Below are 16,343 nucleotides of genomic sequence, written 5' to 3' on the forward strand. Positions count from 1 at the left end.
ATCATAAAAGCATTGTGCTAAGGTTAATGGAAATCTGAAATATAAACTGTGTGTGTGAAATACTCAACAGGTCAGGCAGCATCTGTGTAAAGAGAAATAGCATTACCATTTTAGGTCAGTGGCCTTTTGATGAGAACTGTTTGTAGGGAAAGCCATTGACCTTTAAATGTTAACTACACTTCTCTTTCTGCAAATACTGCCTGAGTATTTGCAGCAGTTTCTGTTTTAATTTTGCAAGATTATACTTCTGCAATATTCTTAACTACTTCTGGACTGTGGAATTGAAAATATCCACTCCTGGAGATTTGTCATCCTTTTGTGCCAACATATTCTACTTTTCTGCTTTTTTTTTTGCCTTCTGACTATTTAGGCTGGTTTCAGTCAATTCAGTATTAGGTTTCCTCTTTCTCTGTCATGTATGTTGATGCCAAGTGTTTTCTTTCATTTTTTTTAAGGGGCTGGGCTTCCTGGCCACTTTTTTCTTAACCTAAGACATCTTTTGCAATTATATTGTTTTTGATGCACCTTTTTGTAGCTCTTACTGTGTTTTGTCACTTTTTACATTGCATTTCTTCCAATGACCACACTCCGTTTTTGGCTTTATATGTGTTTTTACTTTCAATTGTTTCGTGTTTGTTTTTTTTGGCAAGTAAAGTTCTTGCCCTTGGGGTAGAAATTGGTTCCATTTCACGTTATGAACTGCTCCACAGCTGTTTTATCCATTAGCAGAATTTGCCAGCTTACTGCGGACTTTCTCTATCTCAGTGTTTAGAAGTCAGCTTCATCTGAAACTGTCTGCTTTACTACTTCCTTTTGACCTCTCTTTTGAACTCAGTCTTATCATGATTGTTGTTAGATAAATGTCCATTCACCATTAACTAAATCTGGCTCTGTACTCAAATACATCTACTATAACTTATTCCCTTGTTGGCTCCTGATGGAAATGATTTCATCCACACATGAGCTGCTCTCTTCTAGTCCCTGTGTAATACTCCCTCTATGTGTTTTAATGAATTGATTCACTTCTCTTACCCTGTAGATTTTCAAAATTCCATAGTATTGCTTTGACATGCTTTTCCTTTCACCCACCTTTCCTTTCTTTATCCACATCCATTTGTTTATAAGTTTTAGCTTTTATGTTCACAGTCACGTGTGATCCTTCCTCAATCTCCTCTCTCTCTGTGACTCTTGTTCTGGAGTCAGCTTCACCATAGCAGTGTGTGATCAGAGAGGCTCATGCCGTTGTTATACCATTACAATGAATTCTGTCCCTTAAGAGCTGCCTTTTGCACTCTGTGGTTTAATTTTTGTTTAAATTTTTATCCGTTTTCCTCATTTCCCTCTGTGGTTTTCCCCATTCCTTTGCCCATCACAATAACTTCCTACAATCCTCCAAGGTTTCTGTGTCCTCCTAACCTTCAACTCACTTCTGATTTTCATTATGCCTGTGCCTTCAGCAGCCTACAATCCCAGCTGTGGAGTTCCATTCCTATGTTTATTTCCCTCGCTACCTCTCTGTCCTTCTGTCGATGTTGCTTAAAACATAGATCTTTGATCATGTCCAAATAACTCGTTCTTTGACTCAATGCCAAATGTGGCTAACTCTCTTGTGCATGATCTGAGACATTTCAGAATGTTAAAGGTGCTATATAAATGCAAGTTGCTGTAAAGCTGGGACCATCCAGGGGTTTCTTTTCCCATTCTGCCACCAAGAAGCCTCACTTATTCAGTTTAGATGCTTTTGCTTCTCAACTTTAATTTAGGACCACAACTTTAATTTAAGGATTGGGTAGAGTCTCCCAGCTGAATAAGTCTGTGATACTTAAAGGGAAATGTGAGCCAAGCAGCTTGCCTCTTAAGAATAACTTTGCAAACTGGCAACTGAGACCAAATGGCTCCTCACAGGAAGAAGAAATTCTAAGTTGCAGGATTGCATTCATTGTCCTTTCTCTTAGGAAGGAAGACTAAAATGAAAAGGCATTCAGCTCTTTGAGCATGTTGATCTGAGTCAATTCCAGTTTCCCATCCTGGTTTCATAACTCTTAAATCCCTAGTCTAATAAATAAGTATCAGTCCCACCTTTGAAGTTCTTGTTTGACTGCCAGCTTCGATAGCTACATAGATGAGTGAATTCCAGATTTCCAACGATCCTTTGAGTATAAGTGCTTTTTGACATCACTTCTGAAGGGCCTGGCTCTGAACTTCAGGTGACATCCTCTTGTTCACCATTAGATGAGATGGGATAGAAAGTGGGAAACTTTGATTGTGCTGTGCTTAATTGTCTCTGGTATTTCCCACTTACTCCATCACTGCAGGGTTTGCTGAAGATGAAAGTGCTTCACCGTTTGCGTTACATCCTCGAAGTTGTCCGACCTGTGCCCTCAGTCGTCCTTGACATTTTGGAGATCTTGATTCGGATAGCAAGACATTCGTCTGAGGCTTGTAATCAGGTAATTACAATACTGACAGTAATTATCATCTGATGTTAATTAGATAATTAGATAGATAATCTGCACACATCTATTACAGATAACTCATTTATCATCATATCATGTATTTCATATCCTCTGGATATTCCAGGATTCTATACAGTTAGTGAACTACTAAGTCACTGCTGTGATGTAGGAATTGCAACACTGATGAATAGTAAGGTCCTGTAAACAGCAGTGTGATGCTAAATGACCAAATATCTGGTTGAGAGCTACATACTGCTTAGAATTCTGGAGAGAAGCTCCCCTGCACTTTAAATAGTAATGTGGGATCTTTTGCATCTATCTATAAGTTTAACTGGTGCCTCCATTTAGTTCCTCAATAGAACAACAGCAATATTAGACTGGAGCATCAGTAGCAGTGGAGATAAGAGTGCTATCAGTGTTCCAAGATTTGCACTAGAACTAGGAGTCCACAGCGGGGTCAGCATACAGTACACTTGTAGCAGAGAAAAAGCTTGGTGGATTTCCTGGAAGTTGTGTGTCTTGGGAGAGAGAAAATAGTGGCAAAAGTGATGTGCATGAGGAGAGACAATTGTGGGTACTGCCCTGGAATGCTCGAGTAACTTTGTGATTTGAATTATTTAAAAAAAATTAAAAACAAAAGCTATGTACTCCTGCAAAATGATCATAAAAATAAAGAAGCAGGCATGAGGCAGAATATAAAGAGGGAGTAATCTTAATATTCCATGGTTGAATGGAACCCCCTCTTTTAAAGAACTGTGTCTGTGCCAGTACCATGAAACGACTGTACAGTTAATCACACCCAGTGTTGTTTACCCAAGCCATGCAAATTTTTCCTTTCCAGGTACACATCTTGAAAGTTCCAATTGAATTTGCTTCCAGAACCCTTTCTAGATTATCATGATCTATTACATTTAAAAGGCAACATAAATCCACTCAATAAAGCCTTCTGGTTTTCCCAGTTATCTTAAATCTGTATTTACTTGACTCTCCTGCCAGTGGAAACATGTTCTGCCTGTTTATTCTATTAAATCCTTTGTCCTAGTTTACAAGGAGGACTTGATAAGATTGCATGGGCAAGGACATTGGAATGGCCTTTTGGTGGCCATATGTTGTTTCTAGTGGTTTCGGCCTGACTGTTGGTGATGCTGGAGATGCTGAGTGTAAAAGACAGATAATTATTATAAGATTGCATCTTCTGTCTCTCTTACTCAGATTCTAGGATGCCCAAGGCTAATGGAGACAATTGTCTCAGAGTTCCTACCATCCACCTGGAGGATTCAGACTCTGAGAATGGGTGAACCGATGACCAACAGCTATGGTGTGCCAATTGCTGCTGCCATGAAATTGACTCGTGTCCTAGCATCTGCCGGAAGGAACATGTCGGCTATTTTGGTAACTGTCATCCAGGCCTATCCCATTCTTCATTTGCCAAACTTTGACTGTAAAGGGAATGAATGGACGATGTGCTTTTAAGGATGTTTGCTGTTCTTGTTGGGGTTTGCCTTTGTAGGTCTGCAGGTGGTCCAATCTTTTCTGTTTACCTTCCATACTATTTAATAATCATCATTCTCAAGTAACTAACTGGCTTTTTGAGATACAGGTGGCAGTGAATTCCACTTCATTATTACAGTATAAAAAAAAGTACAAAGCCTTCAAATTTTTGTTGCCATGCTCTTTACCCTCTCATCATTTCTACAGACACACTATCAACATTTCCCTTTTTTTAAAGGTAGAACATATGACACCAAAACAGGTCTTTAGGCCTAGCTAATCTTTGCTGATGTTTACACTTCACATGAACTGCCTCTCATCCCTCCTAACATTCCTTCCATATCTTTACCGTGTAGTTATCCAGCTTCCCCTTAAATGCATCTATGCTGTTTACTCTCTACCTCCTGTAGTCTACAGTCTAATTATTCTTTGTTTGAAGAAGTGACCCCTGATTCTTTATGGATTTATTAGTGACTACCCATGGTTTTGCTCTACTCACCAATGGAAGCATCTTCACTATGCTTACCATAACAAACCCTATTATAATCTCTAATTTCTCTATTGTTTCTTTTCAGAGGAAAGACACCCAGCCCATTCAATATTTCCTGATTGTTATGAGTCTGGTATTATCCTTATAAAAGCTTCTTTGTACCTTCTCTAATGCCTCTTTCATCCTTCTCCGTAAACCCCATTGAAGTTTTTTTTTGCTTTGCCACTCTTCAAACTTATCTCTCCAGTGAGAAAACATTTAAGTAGTCAAGTCTCTGTTTATAAAAATAAATTGGCCATTATCACATTTGCTGATACTGTTTTGTATCGATTGCACACTTCTCCATTATTCCTGTAGGATGTTATCGAAAAAGTGAGTGCAATCCTCCAGTTTAATTTGCCCTCCTGACATTTGAAGCCAAAATCAAGATTCCATTTGCCTTTTGTTATTATCTTATCGTATAGTTCCACTGCATTTATTCACACACCATACTGTAGAGTCATAGAGTTATACAGCACAGAAACAGGCTCTTTGGCCCAACTCAACCATGCTGTCCAAGATATCTATCCGAACTAGGCCCGATTGCCTGTGTTTGGCCCACACCCTTCTAAATCTTTTCTATCTTCTGCACCATTTAAAATCACACTACCAAAGTCCTGATTCTTTCCCTCTATTCTGATTCTTCAGTTTGTATTTGCTATATCTCTTCTCATATACTTCCTCTTAGTCTTTCACAGGTCTCATCACAAATGAGGGAATCATCCTTCTCCACAGATGCTGCCATACCTGTTAAATATCCAGCGTCTTCTACAATTTGTATCCAGCGTTTCCTAATTGTTTGGCATTCTGGACTAATAGAGTGTCATAGGCAAATATCAATACTGTACTATTTCCTCAATTCCAAAATCTGGACCTTTTATTGATATTGGAAATTAGCAAGCCCTGTCACAGAACACCATGCACCAAATCTTTCTAGACCAAGATTTTCTTTTTACCCCATTTAATTTTTTGCCTTTTGACCTTCTTTCCATTAATGTGGCCATGTTGCCACAAAGGTTAAGTTGACCTAAGAGTCTAAAACTAGAGGGTGCTGGTTTAAGGAGAGAGGGGACAAGTTTAAAGGAGATCTGAGGGGCAGGTTTTTCACATAGCGGGTGGTGAATATTTGGAACGAGCTGCCAGAGGAGGGAGTGGAGGCAGATATTATTACAATGTTTAAAAGGCATTTTGACAGGTACCTGGGTAGGAAAGGAGTAAAGGGATACAGGCCTAATGTAGGCAAATGGGATTAGCTTAGATAGGCATCATGGTCAGCATGGACGAGGTGGGCTGAAGGGCCCATTTCTGTGTTGTCCGTTTCTATGATTGATGAAATGAGCATATACACTGAGGTATATGCAAAAGCCCAGCTGTGTGGACATGATCAGCTCATTTCTTTTAATGGTATTTTATCCTATACTTTTGATTCTGATAGTTTAAGAAGGTGAGATAAGACTAGCTTAAACATTTTAGCTTATATCTATGTTTATCTCTGCCTCTTCTTTGAAGCAAGGTTTTCTCTACTTTCTTTTGGCAAAATTTACCACTCCAAAAAAATTTTGGAAAATTATATTAGGACGTATGCTATTTCTTCACCCAGAATCCCTGGGTATTTTTCTTTGCTTATTCAACTTAACATTGATTTTATTATTCTATTCTTGTTGCATAAGTTTCAAGGTGTTAGTTTCAAGATGTTTTCTGGATTTGTGTATTTTGATTCCATTCAAAAAAACTGAGCAACTTTTCCCAATTTATCAATACAGGTCTCCCCATACCGCCCCCCACCCCCCCCCCCCCCCCCCCCCAAAGCTTACAAATGCCTAACTTATGTACAGCCCGTACAAATTAACAAGCATTTCGGAGACCAGCGATATGGATTTGCCGGCTGCTGTAGGGCTGCAGTCATCTTCTGCCCTGTGGGAACTTGGTTGGCGGCTGCATTTCCAACTTGCTAACTGTTTGGGTTACAGTTTATAGGAACAAAACCCTGCCATAACTTGGGGACCACCTGTACACAGGAATCCCCACTTCAAACAACCACATAGGTCATGCACAACTATGGTTTAAACAAGAAAAACAGCAGAGAGAAATTAACTCCATATCTTGTATCATACACAGGAGGTAGTTTTACTCTGTGGGAATGCTTGGTGAGACAGGTTAAAAGGAGATTGACTCTGAAACTAATCCAGTCAGCACCTGATCTGCGGGTATTTGATCCTGTTATTGGATGGCTTTAATGGAACTGTGCTCCACTTCCCTTCTCTGATCCCAGACCTCCAATCAACATTAAATGCAAGTGAAATAGTGGTTTGAAAGAAGGAGAGGCACAAGAGACTGCAGATGCTGGAACCTGAGCAACACAAAAGGCACTAGAGGAACTTAGTGGGTCAGACAGCATCTATGGAGGGAAATGGAGAGTCAATGTTTTGTGTCGAGGCCCTTCATCTGGACTGGAAAGAAAGGGGCAGATGGCCAGTATAAAGAAGTTGGGGGGGGGGGTGGCGGTGGGGGTGGGAAGGTGGAGGAAGAGCTAGCAGGTGATAGATGGATCAACATGTGAAAAACTGCCTCACCTGGGAGGACTATTTAGAGCCCTGGATATTGGTGAGGGAGAAGGTGTAGGGGCAGGTGTTATACTTTGCATGGTTACAGGGGCGAGTGACTGGGGAGGGATGAGCGGATGAGGGAGTCATGGAGAGTGATCTCCATGATCTCCTTGAAAGAAGTAGCCCTTTGTTGTGAGCAATTTAAGGTGCACCTACCTTGGATTATGGTAATTCACAAATGACCAAATTGGCTTAATAATATGAATGGTTTGTGTTGTTGCTTCTGTTTTTAAACAGTTAAACAAATTCAATATGAAGGAGCGAATTGGGAGGTTCATAGCACAAGATCCTTGTGACCTGCACTTGGAGCAACAGGAAGCCTATGTATTAAGCATCGAGGCCTTGCGGCTATGGGCCGTAGCAGCCAACTATGGACAAGCATGCGACATGTACAAGTGAGTGTGCAGTGAGAAACAGAAGGTAGGCTCACGCAGGGTACATTTATCTGAGATGTACTGAATATGGGAAGTGTAAAGAGGAATGAGCTGTGTGTATGTTTAAGTGACTGGATAGAGTGGAAGAGGAAATTGTTGAAAGGCAGGAGCAGGCATGCTATGTGATTTGAAGGTTATGGTGTGTGAGTGCATTCCAGGGATTGTTATATATTTGGGCAGGAATTTTCAGAGTTTTCTTTTGTTTTGCCTCTGGAGATTTTTTTCATCTTCCCCAGAGGGATTGGGGTTGCTATTTGGTCATCGTGTTCCAGACTTGTGGGACCAGCAGGTCTTTGCTGGCCCATCATCTTCATTGCATTTAGGAAAAATGCCTTCCTGACCTCAGAACATCCCAAAATGATTTACAGCCAATGATGTACCTTTAGTGTGCATTTGCATTCAGAAAGATCTCTCAAGCAACAATGTGTTGATTGTTTATTGCTTCTTTTACCATCTCCCAGGGCCTTCTATCCTGCACTGATGAAGATTCTCCAGACCCTACCAAATCTGGTGTCCCAGCTGAAAAAAGAGGATCCATTGTTTGATTATTCCTTACAGAGAGCCGAGACATTGGTTTGCCTCCTGATCAACCTCACTCACAGTGTGGGCTGTGCTTTTGAACTGCAGGCCCAGTTCACCTCCAGGTACCTCTTTTCCTCTCCCTTTGATCTTATCCAATTGGGTCAAGTTCAATTTTCTGTAATATCTCTCCAGATTTATTGCCTAGATCAAACCCTTCATAATCCTGAGTCCAGAGTATTGTGCATTCACCATCTAATAATTTATGACTATTTTACTTTGGTTAGCTATGTGTCTGTGACTCGTGTGAAAACCATCTCTGTCTTCAAAGATGCTACTGAGAAGCAACTCGGAACACTCCCTTACGTGTCTGCTTCCCCAATTTCTCATTATTCATCTTCTTGTGGCGGCATTATACTCTGCATGTTTCCTTTCTGTGTATTACTTGGTGCTCTACAAAGGACTTGAAGGCATTTAGCATCTTTCACAAGATGTACCAACCAGTTTGGGCACAAAAAGAAGTATTCATATGAACAGATTATTTAATGATACAAATTTAAAAAAGCTGGAAATACTCAGCAGGTCAGGTAGCATCTGTGGAGGGGATGTTTTAGGTCCATGACCTTGCATCAGAACCGTTGGTTGAATATTGGGTAAGGAAATAAATATTGGCCACGCTACAGGGAAGAATTCCCTAGTTCTTTGAGTAATTGCCCGGGATCTCTTCCATTCTCCTTGGAGCAGTATCCTAGTCCCAACTATCTTCAGCAGCTTCATCAATGACCTTACTTCTGCTGATGATTGCACAGTGTTCAATTCCATTTGCACCTCCTCCATCCTCTGCTTAATGTCTCAGCTGTAAGAACCTTGAGGGGTACAAGAAACCTAACTGCCTTTGTAACAGAATGAGCTGGACTTCATCCCCAAAAGAGCACAGTGGTATAGGACATGGTCGAAGCTGAAGCTCCCATTTAAATCAGGAATGGGACTGATGACCCTTATGCTTTTTTATTCCCCCCGGTGTACACAGAACAAGTTCAGGCCCTTCAACCCATGATGTCTGTGCCGACCATGATGCCAATCCAAACTAATCCCATCTGCCTGCACATGGTCTATATCCCTCCATTCCCTGCCTGTTGATGTGCCTGTCCAACTGCTTCTTAAACATTCCTACTGTATCTACTCTCACCACCTCCCCTTGCAACATGTTCCAGGCACCTACTACTCTCTGTGGGGGAGGGGGGGGGAACTTGACTCATAAATCTCCCTTAAACTTTACTTCTCCACCTTAAGGCTATGCCCTCTAGAGTTTGCCATGGATAGCAATCAAAAGGAAGAGGGAACCATGTATACCCATATATACAAGTTTGCCAACAGCACTAGTACAGGTGAATCAGTTGAGAGCAAAGTAAAATTAATAAAGGGTGCTGAGAGAGTGAGTATGCAGAATTGTGGCTGATGAAGATTTATATGGGTGAGAATGGAGTCATCTACTTTGCATTTGAGAAACTTGTATCAAGCTATTTTCCCAATGCTGAGAATGTCAGAAGGGCAAAGAGTTTTGAAGCCATGGATAGCAATCTCTCAAACTGGAGAAGAGGAACAGAAAAGTAATGAAAAAGACTAGTGGCAGTTTAGTCTTTATCTCCAAAGGGCTGGAGAACAGAAGTGTTGGAAATTGCTTTTAACTCTGCTCATTGAGGTTGGATTGGGGTTGCAGTCCGATTTGAGTGACACACCCTGGAAACATTGAGGAGCTGCTGCGTGATCCCAGAGCTGAAAGAATGAATTTCTGAGGACAAGCTTCAATAGATTAGGCTTGCTTTCCCTTGGCTATAGAAGGTTAAGGGGTGTCCAAATTGAGATGAATAAAAGTTTGATGGGGTGGAGCGTTGTTCTTTTTTGGGGAGGTTTAGAATAAGATGGCAAAGTCTACAAAGGGATATAATCAAGTAAGTAGCGAATAAAGACTGCAGATGGAGTATAATGTGGAAATGTGAAATTATCCACTTCACTGGGAAAATTGGGGATTATTGAAATGGCGTGAGACTAATAGATGCTAGTGTTCAGTGAGATCTGCGCATCTGCTCCAATTACATTCTTAAGGGAGCGCAACCATGAAATACAAACTTTAAGATGGGAGTAAGCGCTTCATCACACAAAGCGCAATGGAAATCTGGAACTCATCCGCAAACATTGAAATTGAGGATTAATTAAATATTTTGTTATTAAGGTAAATAGTGTTGTTGAGAGGAGAAAATTAGAAAGGGGCACTGAGAGCTTGAGTATTAAGAATTGTGGCTGATGAAAATTTATGTGGGCAAGGATGAAGCTCCTCACAGCTCTCATGACCTGGGTTTGATCCTGACCTTGGGTGCTGTTCATGTGGAGTTTGCACATTCTTGTGGGTTTCCTCCTATGACCCAAAAGTGTGTGGGTTGGTAGGTTAATTGGGCATTGTAAGTTGTAATCCAGTCTCCTTATAACTCAAGCCCTTCAGTCTTGGCATCTTTGTGAATCTTTTATGGATCCGCTCCAACTTAATCACATCCTTCCTATGGTTTGGCAACCAGAAGTGTACTCTATATTCCAGGTGCAATCTCACCAACATGCTATACAGCTGCAACGTGACGTCCCAACTCTTGAGTTCATTGCCATGTCCGATGAAGGCAAGCATTCCATACGCCACCTTCACCACCTTGTCTACCTGTCTTGCCACTTTCAGGGAACTATGTCCATTCTACAACATTTCCCAGGGCCCTGCAATTCACTGTTTATGGTTTAACTGGCCTTCCCAAAATGCATCACTTCACACTTGTCTGAGTTAAATTCCATCTGCCATTGCTTTGCCCACTTCCCCAGTTCCTGTTGTAACCTTAGACAACCTTCTTTACTGTGAACACACCACCAATTTTTGGTGTCATCCACAAACTTCCTAATCATGCCACCTACAATCTCATCCAGATCAATAGATGGAGTTTAATCCTGATCAGTAGGAGGTGAAGCATTTTGGAGCTCTGATAAGGGTAGGACATATACCATAAATCACAAGATCACAAGACAAGGGAGCAGAAGCAGGCCGTTCGGCCCATCGAGTCTGCTCCAAGGAAAAGGGAAAAAAAGAAATGGGGGGGGGGGGATGCAAAGGGAAAGAAAAACCCTATTCTAATCCCAATTTCCGGCCTTATCCCCATATCCCTTGATACCCCTACTATTTAGATATCTATCTGTCTCTTCCTTGAACCCCCCCACTGATCTGGCCTCCACTGCTGTACGTGGCAAGGAGTTCCACAAATTCACCACCCTCTGGCTAAAGAAATTTCTCCTCATCTCTGTTTTGAAATTGTACCCTCTAATTCTAAGATTGTGCCCTCTGGTCCTGGACTCACCCACCAAGGGAAACAGCCGAGCCACATCTACTCTGTCCTTTCCTATCAACATTTTAAATGTCGCGATGAGGTCTCCTCTCATTCTTCTGTACTCCAGTGAGTACAGTCCAAGAGCCGACAAACGCTCATCATACGTAAGCCCTTTCATTCCTGGAATCGTCCTCATAAATCTCCTCTGAACCCTCTCCAATGTCAGCACATCCTTCCTAAGATGTGGGGCCCAGAACTGCGCACAGTATTCCAAATGAGGCCTCACCAGTGCCCCATAGAGCCTCATCAACACTTCCTTACATTTATACACTGTACCTCTCAAAATGAATGCCAACGTAGCATTCGCTTTCTTTACCACCGATCCGACCTGGTGGTTAACCTTTAAGGTATCCTGCACGAGTACCTCCAAGTCCCTTTGTAGTTCCATACTTTGAATTTTCTCTCCTTCTAGATAATAATCTGCCCGCTATTTCTGTTTTCCAAAGTGTACAACTGCACATTCTCAAACATTGAATCTCATCTGCCATTTCCTTGCCCATTCTCCTAAACTGTCTCCGGTCTCTCTGCAACCTTCCTATCTCCTTAATACTCCCCTACTCCTCCACCTATCTTGGTGTCATCCACAAACTTAGCCATGAAACCATTTATTCCATCATCCAAATCGTTAATGTACAAGGTAAAAAGGTGCGGCCCCAACACCGACCCCTGCGGAACACCACTAGTAACCGGTAGCCAACCAGAACAAGATCCTTTTATTTCTACCCTTTGCTTCCTGCCAACCAGCCAATGCTCCATCCATTCTGTTATTCTACCCGTAATTCCATAACCTCTCATCTTATTAATCAGTCTCTTATGTGGCACCTTGTCGAAGGCCTTTTGAAAGTCTAAATATGCAACATCTGCCGCCTCTCCCTTATCCACCCTACCTGTGATTTCTTCAAAAAACTCCAATAGGTTGGTCAGGCAGGATCTTCCCTTCACAAAACCATGTTGGCTAGGACCTATCTTACCTTGCACCTCTAGGTATTCCGTAACCCCATCCTTGAGGATAGATTCCAATAACTTTCCCACCACTGACGTCAGACTAATAGGTCTGTAATTTCCTTTATGCTGCCTCCCTCCTTTCTTATACAGCGGAACTACATTTGCAACCCTCCAGTCCTCCGGAACCATGCCGGAATCTATCGATTCCTGGAAAGTTATCACCAATGCCTCCGCTATCTCTAAAGCCACCTCCTTCAGAACCCGGCGATGCACCTCATCCAGTCCGGGAGACTTATCAGTCTCTAGCCCATTTAGTTTTCCTAGCACCTTCTCTCTAGTAATCTTAACTGAACTCAGTTCCATTTCGTGAGACTCCTGACTAACCAGCACATTGCTGATGTCCTCCACGGTGAAGACCGATGCAAAATATTCATTCAATTCCTCTGCCATCTCTCTATCGTCCATTATAATATCTCCTGCACCGTTATCAATTGGTCCTATATCAACCCGTGTCTCTCTTTTACTCCTTATATATTTAAATAAGCTCTTAGTATCCTTTCGAGTGTTATCCGCCAACTTCCTTTCATAATTCATCTTTTCTTTCCTAATGGCCTTCTTAGTTTCTCTCTGCAGGTTTTTAAAAGCTTCCCAGTCTTCTGTTTTCCCACTAATTTTTGCTTCTTTGTACGCCGCCCCTTTTGCTTTTATTTTAGCCTTCACCTCTCTCGTTATCCACATTTGTGCCTTTTTTCCATTCAAAACCTTTTTTCTTGGAATATATCTATCCTGCATTTTCCTTATTTCCTGTAGAAATTCCTTCCATTTCTCCTCCACCATCCCTCCAGCTAGCTTACTCTTCCAATCAATTTGGGCCAACTCTTCTCTCATACTATTGTAATTTCCTTTGCTCCACTGAAATATCGATACACCAGTTATCAGCTTCTCCTTCTCAAACTTGAAACTGAACTCAATCATATTGTGATCACTAGTTCCCAGTGGTTCTTTTACCTTTAGTTCCCTAATCACCTCCGGTTCATTACACAGCACCCAATCCAAAACAGCCGATCCCCTGGTGGGCTCAACAAGTTGCTCCAAAAATCGTCCTGTAGACATTCCACAAACTCACTCTCCTGAGTTCTACCGCCTTGCTGGATTTCCCAGTCCACCTTCATGTTAAAATCCCCCATAATTATCTTCACGTTGTCACTCTGGCATGCTTTTTCTATCTCAAACTGCAACTTATCGTCCACTTCCTGACTGCTATTTGGGGGCCTATATATGACTGCTACTATTGTCATTTTACCCTTGCTATTTCTTAGCTCCACCCATAAGGATTCCACCTCCTCTGACCCAATGTCCTTCCTTTCTATTGATTTTATATCACTACTAACCATCATGGCCACACTTCCCCCTCTGCCTACCCACCTATCCTTTCTATACACTGTGTCCCCCTGGACATTCAGTTCCCAATCACATCCATCGTGAAGCCATGACTCAGTGATTGCCACAATGTCGTATTTATTAACCTGTAGTTGTGCCACTAGGTCATCTACTTTATTCCTAATGCTACGTGCATTTAAATATAGTACGTTTAGTCCGGTGGGGCTCTAGGTGGTATTGAGGAACAAATGAACTCTGGTGTACAAGTTCAAAGATCCCTGGAGGTGGCAGCACAGGTAGGGTGGTCAAAGTCGAATTTATTGTCATATGCACAAGTATATGTATACACAGGTCCAATGAAAAAGTTGCCGCAGCATCACAGGCACATAAGCATCAGATACACAACATTTACAAGACACAACCTTCACAAGAAAAGCATAAATTAAACATAAATTATACACAATTTTCACAAGAAAGAACACAATTGGAACAAAAAGAAACAAAGTCCATTGCAGTGCAGAGTGGTCACAGTGTTGTTATACTGAGGTAGTGATTAGGGTTGTGCAGGTTGGTTCAGCAACTGAATGGTTGAAGAGAAGTAGCTGTTCTTGAACCTGGTAATGTGTTGGGCTGAGTCCACTACTCTCTGCAACTACTTGTGTTCCTGTACATCCGAATTGCTGTACCAGACCTTGATACTTGAACCGCCAAAGCATAGTAGGCTATGGACCAAGTGCTGCCAAATGGGATTGGTATAGATAGGTTTTACCCAGTGACTGGTGGAATGTGGAACTTGCTGAGAACGACATTTTAGAGGAAGCTGATTAAATACATTATCAGTAGGGTCAATAGTAATAGGTTAGAAGAAGCTCATTTAGAGCCAAAACGTAAACATGTTGGACTGAATGCTGTTAATTCTGCATAATTTCTGAAAGCCTCTCCTTTAACATATTTTCTTTCATTCCCTTTAATTCTGCTGATGCAAGTTGCTGGAATCTCCCTCTACCAGTAAAGCACCCTGTGACTTTGGCAGTGTGATGCGAACGTGCTGTAACAGTGTCATGATTGGAACTGGTACCTAATCTTGTACCATTTTCAATCTGCAGTGTAGTGTGATGCTCCTGGACAGCTAAGAGTGATTGCAGACTGATGCTGGGAGACTAGCATATAGGGTGGAGGAGGGGCAGCTGAGTTGTAATTGGTGACTGTTGCTAGGCGACTGTTATACACAAAAACAAAGGCTGATTTTGTTTCCCACACAAAACAGTATAAATTAATGCTTTGTATTTTTGATAGCTTTCATTCAGAACTGATTGCCATCGTGATGGAGGCTCCATTTTATCCTAGTGAAATACAGGAGGCTCAGAGGTACTGATTAAATGTCAGTAATGGGATTGCTGGTTATGGCAGAAGAGCATATTAATCAATCATATTAGATCAGCAGTGAAACAGAGTACTGGGCTTTGGTGACTTGCGCTGCAGCAATTCCCTCGTGTATTCTCGGAGCTTGTGACCAGACTGTTGCCACGGTTACCACAGCTGCACATTGTCATGAGGCGATGCTTGCTGTAATTTACAATCCACTGAAAGACTCATGCTGGCTGCTGTACTTAGTTGCGCTTGTGTCCACAATGCAGAAGGTGCTAAGTTCAAGTCCCAGTCATAGAGTAATGTAGCATGGAAGCAGGCCCTTCGGACCGACTGGTCCACGCCAACCAAGAGACCCATCTAAGCTCGTCCCATTTGCCTGTGTTTGGCCCATATCCCTCTAAAACTTTCCGATCCACGTAATGTATCTGTCCAAAGGTCTTTTAAATGTTGTTATTGTACCTGCATCAACCACTTCCTCTGGCAGCTCATTTCATATACCTACCACTGTCTGTGTGAAGAAGTTGCCCCTCAGATCCCTTTTAAACCTTTCACCTCTCACCTTAAACCTATGCCCTCTAGTTTTTGACTCCCTTTCCACAGATACTGCCTGACGTGTTGAATACTTCCAGCATTTTCTGTTTTTGTTTCAAATTTCCAACCTTGCTATTTTGCTTTTGTGTTATCTGGTTATTATCATTGTGTTGGTGGGAGCATACTGTGCACCTCTCGCAGAGGGTGGTGAATCTCTGGAATTCTCTGCCCTCGGGTTGTTGAGGCTAGATCATTGGAATTATTTAAAGAAGAGGTAGATACACTTTTGAAAGATCAGGGAATTGGGAACTATGGAGAACTGGCACAGAAGAGGAGATGAGGACTGGGCCAGATCAGTCCTGATAAAACTGAATGGCAGGGGAGGGGCTGAGTGGCCTATCCCCTCCTATTTTTGCGTTCTCACTGATTGGCTGCTGCACTACCTGCACTTCATCATAACTATGCTTCAGAAGTACTTCATTAACTGTAAGTGCTCTGGGAGATCTGGAGATGCAAGGATCTGTGTAAATGAAGGGTTTGATCAGGTAAATGAGAAACTTTATCCCATTGGATGGGAAAGTATGTACAGATTTAACAACTGGTAAAAGAGGATAAATTTTGTTTTTGCACAAGTTATGATCTGGAATTCACAGGCTGTAATA

At 41.8% G+C, this 16,343-nt stretch overlaps 1 protein-coding gene across 4 annotated transcripts in view; it reads left to right on the forward strand.

Moving 5' to 3' along the window:
- The window catches only part of rpap1 (RNA polymerase II associated protein 1), a 106,178-nt gene that overhangs the window by 62,370 nt on the left and 27,465 nt on the right, over positions 1–16,343 (forward strand). For all 4 annotated transcript variants that reach the window (XM_052016063.1, XM_052016043.1, XM_052016035.1 and 1 more), the window contains 4 exons: positions 2,316–2,450; positions 3,669–3,848; positions 7,320–7,477; positions 7,978–8,160. In XM_052016063.1, the coding sequence (XP_051872023.1) occupies positions 2,316–2,450; positions 3,669–3,848; positions 7,320–7,477; positions 7,978–8,160 (656 nt within the window). The remainder of the gene's footprint in view (positions 1–2,315; positions 2,451–3,668; positions 3,849–7,319; positions 7,478–7,977; positions 8,161–16,343) is intronic.

Source organism: Pristis pectinata, chromosome 1 (genome assembly GCF_009764475.1).
Source record: "Pristis pectinata isolate sPriPec2 chromosome 1, sPriPec2.1.pri, whole genome shotgun sequence".
NCBI classification, from domain to species: domain Eukaryota; kingdom Metazoa; phylum Chordata; class Chondrichthyes; order Rhinopristiformes; family Pristidae; genus Pristis; species Pristis pectinata.